A 15,948-nucleotide genomic window follows, 5' to 3' on the forward strand; every position below is an offset into this window, starting at 1 on the left:
TCTTCTACATCCTGACAGTTTTCTGAAAAAGCTATGTTTCTATGTCAGTCGTTCTTTGATTTTTCAAAAATAGCAGACCTACAAGTTCATAGCGCGCCACTCGGTGGCGCGCTATGAGCTTGTAGATCTGCTATTTTTCAATAGCTAAAGCATAACATAATGCTAACACCAAAAGGGGTTCCCGCCCAAAATGGGTTAAGAGCAGAGAGCAACACAAACTGTATGATCTAAAAAACCTCAACCACACACTGTGACTGTCCACTGTTGTCTGAGCACACACGCGAGCCAAAACCTCAACCACGTCCGGGGGTTGGATTATCTCTCAGTTCGATCGATACAACGTGGCTGTTCTTCTCCCAAAGTGACAAGTAACCCCCCCAAAGGATTTGAATCTTCTCAAAGTAATGAAATACATTACATAGCATTATTAACCGAAACTAAAGTTCAGTCCCATTTGACCACACAGGACATGATGATACCCTCCAAACTGCAGCATGTCCACAAACAACATGGATATGTTGGAAACGTTATGACACACGCAGAATTGAGATTATTTCTATTGGGGTGTGTGTGTGTGTGTGTGTGTGTGTGTGTGTGTGTGTGTGTGTGTGTGTGTGTGTGTGTGTGTGTCATCAGACATGGTTTCAAGTTTAAACTTATGATCTGTTTAAAGTTATTATCTAAGTCTGATCATGTATATCGCAAGTGTGTATTTCTTGCGGTCCACCATAACAAGTGTATGCATCAGAGACCATAACGTATCATTTACATAATTATGGTTGAAAAAAAAAAAAAGGTTTTCCAGAACGAAAGGAAAAGTAGGGCTGTGGAATTACCGTGCGAGCATGTTGCACTGTTAAATGTATTGAACTTGAAGGCAAATTGAAGCGTGTGTAATCCTAAAATCACACCCGTGTGAAGTGAGTGGTGCAACTCCGTGTGGGGGTCCCCGTGGGGTCCCCGGAAGTTCCAGACCTACAGGAACGCAGACAGGCTGCCGGCCCGGTTCCGGCAAGCCGCCCCACGTCCGAAACGGTCGAGAAATGACAGAGTTACCATGTGGGGGTCCCCGGGGAGTTTTTTTTTTGCATATTCAGTTGCAAAAAAAAATAATATAATATAATTTGGCGACCCCCTGAGGGGTCGCGACCCACGGGTTAAGAACCCCTGGACTAGTGGATAAGAGATCCACTATAAGTCATTTTACAATTAGTAATGCTGAAAATCGATCTACAAGCCCACAACGCGACGTGGGCTAGAAGATCGGCTATAATTACGACGGCATCAAGGCCCTGTCTTGTCACTAAAACTAAATGAAAACTATTCAAGAGACTATGACTAAAACCAAAACGTGCTGCCAAAAACAACGCTGGCTAGATCCCCATCTATGTAATAATATAATATATTCCGCCGTGCGTGTACCTTCGTTCTCCAGGCAGCGCTTGCGGTCGGCCTCGCTCTCCGCCTTGCGGTTGCTCTCCAGGCTCTTGTGCTGCAGCAAGGCCTTCTCCCTCTCCAGCTGCATCAGAGTAGACTCCAGGTTCTTTCTGCCGGTCACCTGCCAAACGGCAACCCGGGAAAAGTTTGAAAAATCTGTTCTTTTAAGTTGTATTTTTTTTTTAAACTTTTTTTACCTCATACTTTGTCTTACTGTCTGTGGTATCGTGTTTTAATGTCACATGTCAGGGAATAAAGAAGAACATAACTAGTATATTTTACGCTGTATTCTTAACTGTACTGTACATTACTGTACTGTATTTGAATGCCCGGCCCCTATGCATTATACTATCCCCGTCAGAGAACAAATATTTCTTATTTTCTGCAAAGAAATTGTCAACACTTAAAAGAAGAAAAAACTATTAATTAATTAAATGAATAATAATAATAATAATAATAATAATAATCACTTTTTTGCTGAAACATAAATTAGGCTGCCTTAAATAGTTTTGATGAGCTACTCAAAACTCATTTACAATGCCTGTAATCAGTTCTGTAAGAATTGGATCCCTAAATTGCCACTGGAAGATAATGTTTGGAAGACTAGATGTACAGAACAGATAGATTGCTGCTAGTCACCCGGGGAATAATGCTCCATTATATATTGTGATGAATGGGGAAAAACAAAAGAGCAATTTGAGTCTGTATAATCAGACAAACGACAACAGAAGAAGAGCGATCTGCCTACACACAGTGAGCAAGGCCTTCATGCCTAAAATAGGATTTGTCAAACAGGGCAGCAACAGTACACCATGAATAAAAACATTAACAGCAACAGGTGTCAGAGAAGATCCCTCTGCATTTTACTCTACGTCTAAAAAAATAAATAGCTTACCTCTTCTTCCAGCTCTTTGGAGATCTTCTCTAGACGACCGGTGGCCGTCCTGCACAAAGAAAACATGGCAGAATGATAAAAACAGCTCCGGTATTAAGCCAATAAGCCTGATTTATACATAGCGGTTACGCGCCAGTGTCTCGCTTCAGTGTCTCCAGAAATAAGCCGAAGTACAAGCTCACAACTTGCCGTGCTGCGACGCGCCGTGAGCTTGTCGATCGGCTATTTTCGTCGCGCACACTGGCACACACAACCGAGCATAAATCAGGCTTTGCGGTGACGAGCGAACGTGAAAGGATCATCCAAGTCTTAAAACATATCGGGTGGAAAACCAGCATGTCCAAAACCGGTACTTTTCCAGGATATGGAAGAAGAAAAAAAAGAACCTTGATATAGTGTAGTTATTTAGTCGCAAGATATTGTTACTTGTTAATACTTTTTATCGGTTCAATATTTATAATACCCACAGAAACACTTAACCCCATTAAACCTGGCCTCCCTTTTTTGGGCATGTCCTTTTCGAACATTTTCCCAAAAAAAGAGAAGATCTACAAGCACAATGCGTTGAAAGCTTGTACAGATGGCTATTTTTTTGCTACTTTTGCAAGACACCGTCATGCGAGAAAGTGTTGAATATTCATTTGTTTTCTCACCGCATAGGACTGATATTTGTAATGAATTGCATTTTTAGTGAATTGCATTTTAATAGCGCTTTTCCAAGTGCTCAAAGCGCTTTACAATGGTTCATTATCATACATTGTGAATTGGCGAACAGTCGACGCCAGCGTCCTCACTTCCCACATTCACACACCAATGGTGGCCAGCTCACACCGACCGACTCATTGGAGGCAATGTAGGGTTCAGTGTCTTGCCCAAGGACACTTCGACATGTGGACAGGAGGAGCCGGGATTCGAACCGCCGACCCAGGGATCATTGGACGACCTGCTCTACCTCCTGAGCCACAGCCGCCCTTTTTGAATGGTTCCAAACGTTTACCTGTATTTGTGCTCTAGTTCGTCTTTGGACTGCATCTCGTTGTTTAGGTGCTCCTCCAGATGCTGGAGTTTCTTCTGCAGCGCTGCCGTCTGCAGAGGGAGAGGGAAGAGTGACACAGGGTTTCTGCAGAGTTAGGCGACTTAGATTTAAGACTTTCATGCCAGTCAGAATGAACAACGTGAATAATACTAGCGTTCCTATTCTGGGGGAGGACATTCGGGGGGAAATAGCCGGACGCACTGTGAGCTTGTACATTGGCTTTTCACAATAATAACCCTACTGGCATTCACGTTTTGAACTACGAATATAGGGTAAATAGTGGTTAATATCAATGTATCGATAACAAAACAAGCACAAATACAACGCAAGGAAAACAAATCATCTACATCTAATTTTACCAGGGGCATTTCTACATTTTAGACTTTGCACGCCATTTTAAAAGGCCTTATTATTTTACATCACACTTTTCAAGGATCACACGTGTAGCATCAAACCAACGAAGAGTGCACACCACCACATATGTTCGTGATTACTTCAATCCGAGTCACACCCAATGTTCCATGAGAACCGCTATAACACACCGTCTCCCAGCTTTCATAATGTTCCATGAGAACGCTCCGCTATCACACACACCGTCTCCCAGCTTTCATAATGTTCCATGAGAACGCTCCGCTATCACACACACCGTCTCACAGCTTTCATAATGTTCCATGAGAACGCTCCGCTATCACACACACCGTCTCCCAGCTTTCATAATGTTCCATGAGAACCGCTATAACACACCGTCTCCCAGCTTTCATAATGTTCCATGAGAACCGCTATAACACACCGTCTCCCAGCTTTCATAATGTTCCATGAGAACACTCCGCTATCACACACACCGTCTCACAGCTTTCATATGCAGATAAAAGGCAATAGATAACACATATTAAGAATGACACGAATGAAGATAATCTATCATTGCACTTTTTGGTCCAGAGATACTTTGGACTCGTATCAAGTATGCCAAGATAACCAAGATAAAAATGACTGGAAATTCAAAGTTTAAGAAACAGATCTGGACTTAATTTGAGGATATAGTGTACTAGCCGTTTCCTGCAATCTATCTTTTCACAAATACAAATTGTGAAGAGTTGTTCCACGACGCGCCGGAGTGAGAGTGGAAACCTCCAAAATGTAATGCAATGTACAGCATAGTTTAAGTAAGTCATAGACCAGGGGTTCTCAACGTTTTTGGCCGGGGACCCCTGAAAATGCTTTGGCAACGTCTCGGGAGCCCCACCCCGCCCACTCCCGACCCCCAATATACATTGACTGCTACAATAACCTTAATAATAGAGACAATACACCATAAATAAATACTGAAACCAGATATAATCATTAGGGAAGGTGTATGCATGTACTATATGTAAACTCTTAATTTCCATTTTCCAGTTGCATTAAAAAAAAAATATATAAATGTATTATTATTATTATTATAAATAAAAATAATTTGGCGACCCCCCAAGGGGTCGCGACCCACGGGTTGAGAACCCCTGTCATAGACCTTCAGCAGGCATACAGATACACAAAATGTCTCCACCGAAATATTGTATTTACATGACACATTTATGCAGTTACAATCTCCATAGCGCCTGCGCGATATTGTACTTTTACTGAACATGAATAATCAATACGTAATACGACATGACAGAAGGTTGTCAGGAGGCTAACGCATAATTATACCGTGGTGCCCCAGGGGTCTATACTTGGGCCCCCCTCCTTTCTTCCCTCTATAGTCTACTAACTCTACACCAAATCTCTTTAAATAGCCAATCTACAAGCATACAACGCGTCGTAAAACAAGCCATGTCCAGAAGAGGAACTCTAAAGAGTTCATGCGGTTGAATCTAGAAATCTTTCTTTATGGTTCAATTCACGTTCACTTTGAGTCAAGTGTATTTAACCCATTTTGGGCGGGAACCCCTTTGTGTTTTAGACATTATGTTATAATTTAGCTATTGAAAAATAGCAGATCTACAAGCTCATAGCGTGCCACTTAGGTCTGCTATTTTTGAAAAATCGTGAAAATGTGACGCAAATCATACGTTTTTTCAGAAAACTGTCATGATTTGAAGAATTTGTAGAATCTGGAATCAGGCCTAAATGGGTTGAAATAATCATGAGGACGTTATTAGTGCTGATGTTCGGTCATGTCTCTCTAGTTATGCTGTGAAGCTCGCATTCCACGTCGACATCATTTGCATGCAGTCCAAACAACACCTGGCAAACATTGCGTGGTGCAGTGGTACTCACCTCTTTCATGGTTTCCGAATTTTCATGTGCATCAGACCGATTATTTGAGGCGAGCAGTCTGGAGAAAGAAACGTAGAAAGTTGTAACTATGAACGTGTACGAAAATGTGTGCTAGCTAGTTTACTTTTGTTACTTCTTTGAATGTTTCTCATTACTATTCGCGACTTGTTACAAACGCTTGTTACAAACGCTCAACCTCAAACGTAAACACAATGCCCTCTTAAACGCACCTATGTTTATAGACACATTAATGTTATACTAGTGTGCGCATATTTACATCCGGAATAAAAACATAGGCCAAAAAAAACGTACGAGAAAACAGTGTTCCTGTATCAACAGCAACTGACAGCAAAACAGAAGCCTTACTGGTCCTCCTTGAAATAGGTGAATCCAACAAAGGGCAGCTGATTTCCAACAAAGGCCTTAGGTGTTGGGAAAGACTCCACGTCGCCCTTTATCTCTTCAATTTCATCAAAGTTACTGGTGTCGATGTCACTGCTGAGCTCTGGGACCACTGGCGCAACCGCTGGCAGAGAAGGAGAAGAGAGAGACGTTAAAGGTATATTCAGTGATTTTACTTAATTCAAATATCACTTATTTTTTATTTTTTTCTGGATAATCCTCCCTACTATAGAGTGTGCTGACCATATAAGGAGTTCCTCCCTGTCCCCAGTGAGCCCCTGGGGTCAAAAAACCCTAGTTTCAGTTTTGGTGGCGGGTGGCAAAGCCTTCATCCAATCAGGATGAGAGGGGCCTTCCTCCAATCATGATCGACTGGGGGCGGGCCTTGGTGCACATGCTGTTGGCCTGTTGCACTTCCCCCCACTGTAGAGCGTGCATGTGCACATTTTGTTACCGGGACGGACTGGGTGGTTTTCCAAATCATCCAAATCACTGAATGCTCCTTTAAGAATGCAGATTGCAATGTGAAAAAGGGTTGTATATGTTTGTGTGTTTTCTTGCATACATGTGTATTGTCATGTGAAGAAATGTAAAAATAAAGTTTACAATTTTTTTTTAAGGAAAAAACACAAAGTTAAAATAAGGAGATAAGTAGTTTCCGCCCCCCCCCCCCCCCCCCCCGACAGTGGTGGATATGGATATGGTCTATTTTTATTTTTATTGCCACGGTACATTTGCGTGAAATTCGTGCTCTGTATTGAACTCATCCGAACTATTAGGAGCAGTTGGGCAAGTCATCCTTGTTTTGGGCAAAAAAATCTTTCATTTTAAATTACCGGTCGACTTTTTTTTTCTTCGTACATTTTCTAAAATACAAGCTCACAACACGATGTGATGCATTGCATGAGGAGGTCGCTATTTTCACAGAGCTACATGCGTGTGCCTTGAGATTTTGACTTGCCTATTGGTATGCCTTGGACACAACGGGTTTGAAAACCCAGTGAACTTGCGTGTCCATCTAAATTATTTCCTTCTCTACTAACCCGACCAGTTCATCCAGTCTTCAGTCCTCCCCTCATTAACTATGGACTCTCCTACGACCTCACTCGAACAATGTGCACATCGTCGCCGTCACACAGAAGCGTGCACAGCAGTGGCTTCCAAACATTTCTAGCCCGTGACCCAAAAGGGAAATTAGACATTTTGGTTCCTTCTACAGGGCAAAGAAAATGTTCCTTTTTTGGTTCCAGTTCCGAACCAACTATTAGGGATCTGAACCATTTCATTGGTTCAAAATTAGGCGGGAAAAAAGAAAGAAAGAACGGAACAAGCTCATAGTGCGGCACCGAGTGCCACGATACGAGCTTCGCTATTTTTGAAAAACCATGCAAATGGGAGCAAATCTTTGAATATAATAGATATTAGGGTTAAAAATGTTGTGAAAGATATTATACTCTTTCACAACATTTGTATTTGCTTCTTGGGGGGGGGGGGGGGGGGGGGGGTCCCTGGAACAACGTATTTTGAGATGGGGGATCTGCGGCCAAATACACATCATTCCTTGACATGAAAAAGTGTGAGAACCACTGATATAGATCACTTCAAGGAATTGGTGTTTTCTATGAATAACTTTTTTTGTAATGTGGATTCTGTAATGAGACATTGATTTCTTATAATAATATGTATGTTCACTACTATGTATGTCTTCAATAATGAGACACGGCTGTACAGTCCCTTTTAATTGAACATAAAAATTCTATATAGCTATGTCATTTCCGTTGCTACTGCCAATTTTGACACTGACGAAGGCCTGCGCGCCGAAACGCGTTTGTCTGTCTGGTATGACTGCTGCTGCGGATCACTATGATCATTAAACAAAGACTCTTACTCGACTGGATGTGCGGATTTGATTCATTTTCTATAACCACTGATATAGAAACAAAGGTTTTTCAGAAAACTCCCCGGATTTCGATGACATTTTGCCACAGACAACTGAGGTTGTTGTTGTATACGGCGTACGTATACGTACTGTCTCTGATGGTGCTGAAGGTCCACTGGTCGTTCTTAAAGAAGGGGTGCCGCTTGATTTCCTCCATGCCGTTCCGGCCCAACCGCACCTCCCTCAAAAACAAAAAGCATCAAACCTCTCTGATTATCCAGTGTCTCTTCTGCTGAGCAACACAGACTTATTATTATGCACTATGCAGTGCCTATGAAGCCATCTATGACATCTAATGGAAAAGTTTCATCTGCAACACAATTGTATACACTATATATGTAGTGGGGGGGGGGGGTCCCTGCTTCATCTCTCTCTGAGAGAGATGAAGAAGAGACCTGAAGGGACCCCTCTCATGGGTCCCTTCAGGGGTCCTCGACATGAAAAAGACCCCTGCTCTAGAGCCAAAAGCCCAAAAGAGAGATTAGACGTTTGCCCAGAATCTCATCAGAAAGTGCACATGTAGATCGGCTAATTTCACTACTTTTTTAATGCACGGAAATGTATAAAATGCTATATATATATATATATAAATGCTATTTTTTTTTAAATATAGGAAAAGAAAATGGGATTTTTACTTGAGTCGTGACCCTGAAAAATTTACCCGTGACCCACAAATAGATCCCGACCCACTGTTAGGGAAACAGTGGTTGTGAGTTCCATTTACCGTAGAGAACGTTATTTTTATTTTTAAAGCCATGACTTACCTCAGCGGTTCCCAAACCTTTTTGGCCATGCACCCCCTGTTACCTCCCGACCTAGCTGACCCCCCCCCACATGGAAATATAAATTGCATAAGCTATCTAGTGACATATATTTCCTTTTTATCCACATATATGCACATATATTAACCTGAATATGGCATAATATATGCAGCATAGGCTATATGCTGCATTACTTGCCATATATTGGCATAATATGTTAATAGATTTAAAATAAAACCATAGCACCACCATTAGACTCATGTCGCGCACCCCCTAGAAGGTGCTTGCGCACCACAAGGGGTGCACGCACCACAGTTTGAGAACCACTGACTTACATGACGGTCAGGAAGGCACATGTGATGTTCTTACCCGACGGTCAGGAAGGCACATGTGATGTTCTTACCCGACGGTCAGGAAGGCACATGTGATGTTCTTACCTGACAGTCAGGAAGGAACAGATGATGTTCTTACCTGACGGTCAGGAAGGCACAGATGATGTTCTTACCTGACGGTCAGGAAGGAACAGATGATGTTCTTACCTGACAGTCAGGAAGGAACAGATGATGTTCTTACCTGACGGTCAGGAAGGCACAGATGATGTTCTTACCTGTCGGTCAGGAAGGCACATGTGATGTTCTTACCTGACGGTCAGGAAGGCACATTATGATGTTCTCACCTGTCGGTCAGGAAGGCACAGATGATGTTCTTACCTGATGGTCAGGAAGGCACATGTGATGTTCTTACCTGACGGTCAGGAAGGCACATGTGATGTTCTTACCCGACGGTCAGGAAGGCACATGTGATGTTCTTACCTGACGGTCAGGAAGGCACATTATGATGTTCTTACCTGACGGTCAGGAAGGCACAGATGATGTTCTTACCTGACGGTCAGGAAGGCACATGTGATGTTCTTACCTGACGGTCAGGAAGGCACATTATGATGTTCTCACCTGTCGGTCAGGAAGGCACAGATGATGTTCTTACCTGACGGTCAGGAAGGCACATGTGATGTTCTTACCTGACGGTCAGGAAGGCACATGTGATGTTCTTACCTGACGGTCAGGAAGGCACATGTGATGTTCTTACCTGACGGTCAGGAAGGCACATTATGATGTTCTTACCTGTCGGTCAGGAAGGCACATTATGATGTTCTTACCTGTCGGTCAGGAAGGCACATTATGATGTTCTTACCTGACGGTCAGGAAGGCACAGATGATGTTCTCACCTGTCGGTCAGGAAGGCACAGATGATGTTCTTGGCGTCCTTGGAGATCTCCACATCATCGGGGAAGTTGAGAGAGTTCTTGTGGTCCATGATCTTACTGTAGGTTCCCACCAGAGAGTCAGCGTAGAACGGCGTGTCACCTGACAGAGAGAGAGAGAAGTTATCATGAGGAACCATTGATGTATTCTCCATCGGTGATGTCACTGGTGGACGGGTTTCTGAACAGCCCGAAGCCCTCCTATGAGACACAGACCGAGTAGATCTTTTTTTTTGCTATTTTATCATGATTATTAGTGAGGACCAATTTTATGAAGACAGGTTGAAAAGCGTTGAAGTGGTCCTTAAAGTGGCAGGCGCCTGAGGCTGTGTTGTGGGTTTATTTATTTTATATATAATCTTTTTCTATTGTGACATTTTCTTGTTATTATTCCTGTGCAGCACTTTGTGGCTCATGCCTAGAAAGGCCTAGTGAATGATCCTATGTGCAATCATCTGCACGTGCACTGTAGCTGTGCGTGCGTGCGTGCGTGCGTGCGTGCGTGCGTGCGTGCGTGCAGACAGGCTAAACAGGCCAAAAGGATTATTCACGAAGAAGACACCGTGGACTGACCGACGAGCATCTCGAAGATGAACACCCCCACGGACCACCAGTCACACTCTCTGCCGTAGTAGCCGTCTCCGCCCTGGGACTTCAGCACCTCGGGGGAGATGTAGTCGGGCGTGCCCACCGCCGTGTCACAGTGCACCATGCCCGTCTGCTGCAAGACAAAAAAACACCCAAGACCCTCACGTTGTTTAACCCACCGAGACCTGAGAACCAAGATTCTAAAAAACGTCTTCAGACAGTTTTTCTGAAAAACCTCCGTTTCCATTTCAGTTGTGCTCCAACTGTCTCATTAAAAAGGTTCGCTCGGAAAGAATAAATATTGAAGGATTTGCTTCCCATTTTCACTACTTTTCAAAAATAGCAGATCTACAAGCTCGTAGCACGGCACTCGGTGCCGCGCTATGAGCTTGTAGATCTGCTATTTGTCAATGGCTAAAGTATAACATAATGCTTAAAACACCAAAAGGGGTTCCCGTCCTGAATGGGTTAAGACCTGGAAAGTCACAGTCTGCTAAGGACGACATTTGACGACTAATTAGGATATATATAATGCATCCAGAATTGCCAGTCTTATATTTAGCGGTTCTTGGCATCTCCGTCGCCCTGGCAAAGCTTTGCTTCCGCAGTGTGACGTCGTTGAATATTGAATATTTTCAGTCCCTCCACTCTATCTTTAGCGACGATCTTCAGCTGCGTTTTTCTCGGAATTGAGGCTCAGATTGAGGTGATTCATTACAGAACCTCAATGTTTTAGCTCAATAAAAAAAATCCCCTGACCTCGCGGTACTATATTATTATTAGCGCTTCTGACGAAACAGAAGTAACTATAGCGGCTGACCCGGAAATAAGACCTCGCGTCTGACAAGCTTGCCGTGACAGACCTAACCTTGAACTTAACCTCGGCAATTAAAGAGTTAACTTAGGGATGCACCGAATGGGAAATTCTTCAGCGAAAACAGAATACCAAATATAGGAAACAGTTGGCCGTAAACCGAATAGCCGAATATGATCGATATAGAGCCGTGAAAAATCTTCTCTCATGGGGGTCCCTGGAATATAGTTTCAAATGTGGGGTCCTTGGGCTAATTAGTGTCAATTTGGGGAGTCCTTGACATGAAAAAGTTTGGGAACCCCCTGGGCTAAAAAGAGGAATGAAAGGCCCAGTAACTCACGGTGTCCATCTTCATGCAGGTGCCGAAGTCGGCCAGCTTGAGGTGCCCGTGGCGGTCCAGCAGCATGTTGTCGGGCTTGACGTCGCGGTGGATGAAGCCCATGCTGTGGATGGCGTCCAGGGCCAGCACCACCTCCGCCGTGTAGAAGCGCGCCCACTTCTCCGGCACGTCGTACGTGCTGGTCAGGTTGACCAGGTCCCCTCCCGGCATGTACTCCATCACCATGTACAGGTAGTGCTCGTCCTGGAAGGCACAGCACAGCTGTGGACACGCACCCGCACGCACGCACACGCACGCACACACACGCACAAACAAACAAACAAACAAACACACACACACACACACACACACACACACACACACACACACACGGTTAGAATAGTTTGGGATTTTTGTCTCCACCAGGCCGAAGGCATGGGGAGAGAGTATGTTTTGCACTCCGTCCGTGTGTGTGTGCGTGTGTGCGTGCGTCCTTCCTTCCGTCCGTCTGTTACCAGCTAATCTCCGGCACCGTTAACCCGGTCGATGCCAAACTTTGCGCACACACTCCCTGGATGCCAACGATGAACCTCTGCCCCACATTTTCCAGAACGGCCTGTTATAGCGCCACCATGAGGCAGCTTTTCACATGTTTTACCTAAAACTGCACCGATCTGCGTGAAACGTTGCATGCACACTCCCTAGAGGCCAAGGACAAACCGTTGACCTGCATTTTCCACATCTGCCTTTTATAGCGCCACCAGGAGGCCGACTTTTGTAAAACACATTTTTTGATATTACTCCTCCAGATTCTGTCCACAAATCTCACAAATCGTTACACACTATCTCTATGGTCATGTGCTCAAGTCGGATCTGTCCGATATTTCATATTCCATCCTAATTGGCTATAATTAGCTTTCACAGTTTGCAAGATTGCCCCGTTTTGAACAAAAGCCTCAAATCATGAACGCAGCATGCAATTTACGTGAAATCTTTCACACATTTTCTTACTAGGCTGAGGAATATATCCCACCCTTTTCACATTGGCCTGTTATAGCGCCACCAACAGGTTGATTTTTGCAAAACACATTTTTGGAACAAAATGCCTCAAAAACATGTTTATATTAATCCTAAACATTTTGCCAAACATCTCACACAGTCCTATCCTCCTGGTGGAGACCTGTGCCCAGAAGGGCACTTTTTCTAGTTTTGGTTTTGTTTTTAGTTCCTTTTGGATCATTCTTCTAATTCTAATTAGGTTAGTTTTAATTCGGTTTTTAAGCGGATTTGCTAGTATCGTTTTTATTTTTGAAATTGCGAATATTCGTTTTGGTGTTTTATTTTTTTTACTTCGGGTTATTTGTCAGGTGCACGATTGAACATTGTGCAATGAAAACGTAACAAAAGACAGCATTTATTTATGCATATGGTACAGCGAAATCAATAAATTCATATCATCCCAAAAACCTTATAAATAAACAAAAACTAAGGGCATTATGTCAATAATTTCAGTTAGTTTTGTAAACACACAATGACAGTATCAGTTACTTATCGATTATTTCTTTTTTTGTAGTTTTTATTTAGTTCAGTTAACTTTTTTTGTCTCCACCAGGCCGAAGACATGGGGTATGTTTTGCAGTCCGTCCATGGGTGTGCGTGCGTGCGTGCGTGCGTGCGTGCGTGCGTGCGTGCGTGCGTGCGTGCGTGCGTGCGTGAAGATAAAGTTACATGTGATGTGTGTAGCTGCTATAAAAGCGACAACAGATACAAAGCTACAAATAATATACTGTGTAGCGTTGTATCTTTGTATCTGCCAGTGTGAACGCAACATTATGCTGTGCAGCGTTGTATCTTTGTATCTGCCAGTGTGAACGCAACATTATGGTGTGCAGCGTTGTATCTTTGTATCTGCCAGTGTGAACGCAACATTATGCTGTGCAGCGTTGTATCTTCGTATCTGCCAGTGTGAACGCAACATTATGCTGTGCAGTGTTGCATCTTTGTATCTGACAGTGTGAACACAGCATTATACGTTTCACATTTGAAAAGACCTGCCATAACTCAGAGTGTACAAATGTGTCCACTCTCAGACTTACAGAACTGCAAGGGATCCATCTGGAAATTTGGTCAATTTAGTCGTTATGTCAATTTGTTGATTTCCCATGTATTGTTCTTTGTCAGGCATGACCAAATATGGAGTATATGCAGACGTTAGAATGATGTCAGAACAGGCCCAGTCCAGAGCCCAGGCAGATGCCCTTTTTGGGGCGGTTCTGGACAACTGTGGTGGGGTGGAACGCGTGTGTCGAATTTGAAGTTGGTGGGGCGAACGACTCTGGAGTTACGTGGATTACACAATACACACAGACAGACGTACAGAGACTTGGTGCATTTATAGATAGATTGATAATCACAATGATTTTGCATGATCGTCATAATCGTTCGTACATTTTCAAATATCTCACAAGCTTCCAACGCGCTGCATGACACTGCGTTGTGTTCATGACCATGTGAACAGCCCGTGACATGTACCCTTAATAATTTATCTCTTGAGAGCATAAAATGAAACCAAATGGACCCTTGCAGATCCATTTGGTTTCAGTTTACGCTCTCAAGGAGTTCAATTATTGCTAAACATCTGCATGACTTAATTGACCAGAGATCTACACAATTAGAGAATGTAGAAGAATGTTATTTTGATCAACGCTTGCCTGTTATCTCTCCTATGGTACCACATCAAGTTTTGGGTCTGAGAGGCTACACGCACACACGCGCACGCACGCACGCACACGCACAGTGATAAAGCATATGAATGAGTGAGTCTCACTTGTACGACCCAGGGACTGTTGGCGAAGGCCATGATGTCTCTCTCCTCCCAGAAGAAGGCCGAGTCCGACCGCTTGATCATCTCGAACTTGCTCAGTAGCTTCATGGCGTAGACCTTCTGAGAGGCTTTATGCCTCACCTGAGACACAAATGAGCAGCACAACACGCTATGAAAAAAGGTACGTGTACGCTTTATTTGGTCAGATAAAATGATATAATAAAACGTGCATTACGGCCACCAGGAGTCCCGATTTGACTCGAGTAGAAATCAAGCGTGTGTGTGTACACTTTCTTTGACTTAAAGGACGACCTCACCTCACCCATTTTCAATTTATCTTCTTATACTTTGGTCCTCACTAAATAAATACATGGTGCTATTTTTCTCCACTCGGTCTGTGTCTCATAGATTAGATTAGATTAGATGTCTTTATTATCTACAAAGGGAAAATTGTTTTGCTCAGGTCAACGCATACATTCAGGACAATACAATAAATATACAAATACAATAAAACACCCAGCAAAGTACTAGTAAAATAATTCTAACATTTTAAAGCTATTTAAAAGAAAGCAAAGTATCTCTCCACACCATGAAACACTCATAATGTGATTGTTTGTGTGTGTGTGTGTGTGTGTGCATGCATGTATGTCCATTATCAGTGCTCAGTCCAGTTCATCTGCCATTGTGTGTGTGTGTGTGTGTGTGTGTGTGTGTGTGTGTGTGTGTGTGTGTGTGTGTGTGTGTGTGTGTGTGTGTGGACATGTTTTAGGGACATGTCATGTGATCTACCTTCACAGCCTTTGTGATCACAATCTACCTTTTGGGCAGCCCTGCTGCACACCATTTACAGACGGGTGCTTTAAGGACAATGCATGTAACTCATTGACTACAAATCATGCACTTTACTCGCTGTTTTCCCAAAAGCACAGCACAGTTATTTTGATTGAGGAATAATTACCCAATTTCATAGTTTTTTAATTCAAACATTCAGGACCATCACTCATATCAACCATAAAGACGTCATTAACATTTCAGTTTCACACGGTATATACAAAACTATTGTTAAACAATTTCGGCTTGACCTTGTAAATCAATTCACACTTTTTAACATCATTAACATGCAGCGATAATTACTTAACGTTCACTATATGCTCAAGATGATTTAAAGATATCATATGAATAGAATGCATGAGAGGTTTAAAAGGGAAACTTTGCTGATTCTGAAGCTAAATCCTTTTGTTCTGATGTGAGGAGATCATTTAGGTCTTGTGCATTTCTCTAGGAAATGCGAACAAAGCTTGTCGTTTAGTGGTATCATCGGGTGTACGGAATGAGCAATGGGATTTACTTCAATCATTTTTATCCCACGATTTTGCAACCCAGTTTTTTCACCCAGTGCCAATTATCTAATGTAAT

General features: G+C 43.0%; 1 protein-coding gene across 2 annotated transcripts in view; it reads right to left on the reverse strand.

The window, feature by feature from the left end:
* rock2a (rho-associated, coiled-coil containing protein kinase 2a) overlaps positions 1-15,948 on the reverse strand; it is an 80,639-nt gene that overhangs the window by 29,245 nt on the left and 35,446 nt on the right. For both annotated transcript variants that reach the window (XM_079527897.1, XM_079527898.1), the window contains exons 4-13: positions 14,536-14,673; positions 11,730-11,990; positions 10,561-10,708; positions 9,952-10,090; positions 8,056-8,147; positions 5,991-6,150; positions 5,625-5,682; positions 3,330-3,418; positions 2,333-2,381; positions 1,423-1,558 (exon numbers count right to left, since the gene is read on the reverse strand). In XM_079527897.1, coding sequence (XP_079384023.1) covers positions 1,423-1,558; positions 2,333-2,381; positions 3,330-3,418; positions 5,625-5,682; positions 5,991-6,150; positions 8,056-8,147; positions 9,952-10,090; positions 10,561-10,708; positions 11,730-11,990; positions 14,536-14,673 — 1,270 coding nt within the window. The remainder of the gene's footprint in view (positions 1-1,422; positions 1,559-2,332; positions 2,382-3,329; positions 3,419-5,624; positions 5,683-5,990; positions 6,151-8,055; positions 8,148-9,951; positions 10,091-10,560; positions 10,709-11,729; positions 11,991-14,535; positions 14,674-15,948) is intronic.

The sequence above is a fragment of the Electrona antarctica genome (genome assembly GCF_951216825.1).
Source record: "Electrona antarctica genome assembly, chromosome: 18".
NCBI lineage: Eukaryota > Metazoa > Chordata > Actinopteri > Myctophiformes > Myctophidae > Electrona > Electrona antarctica.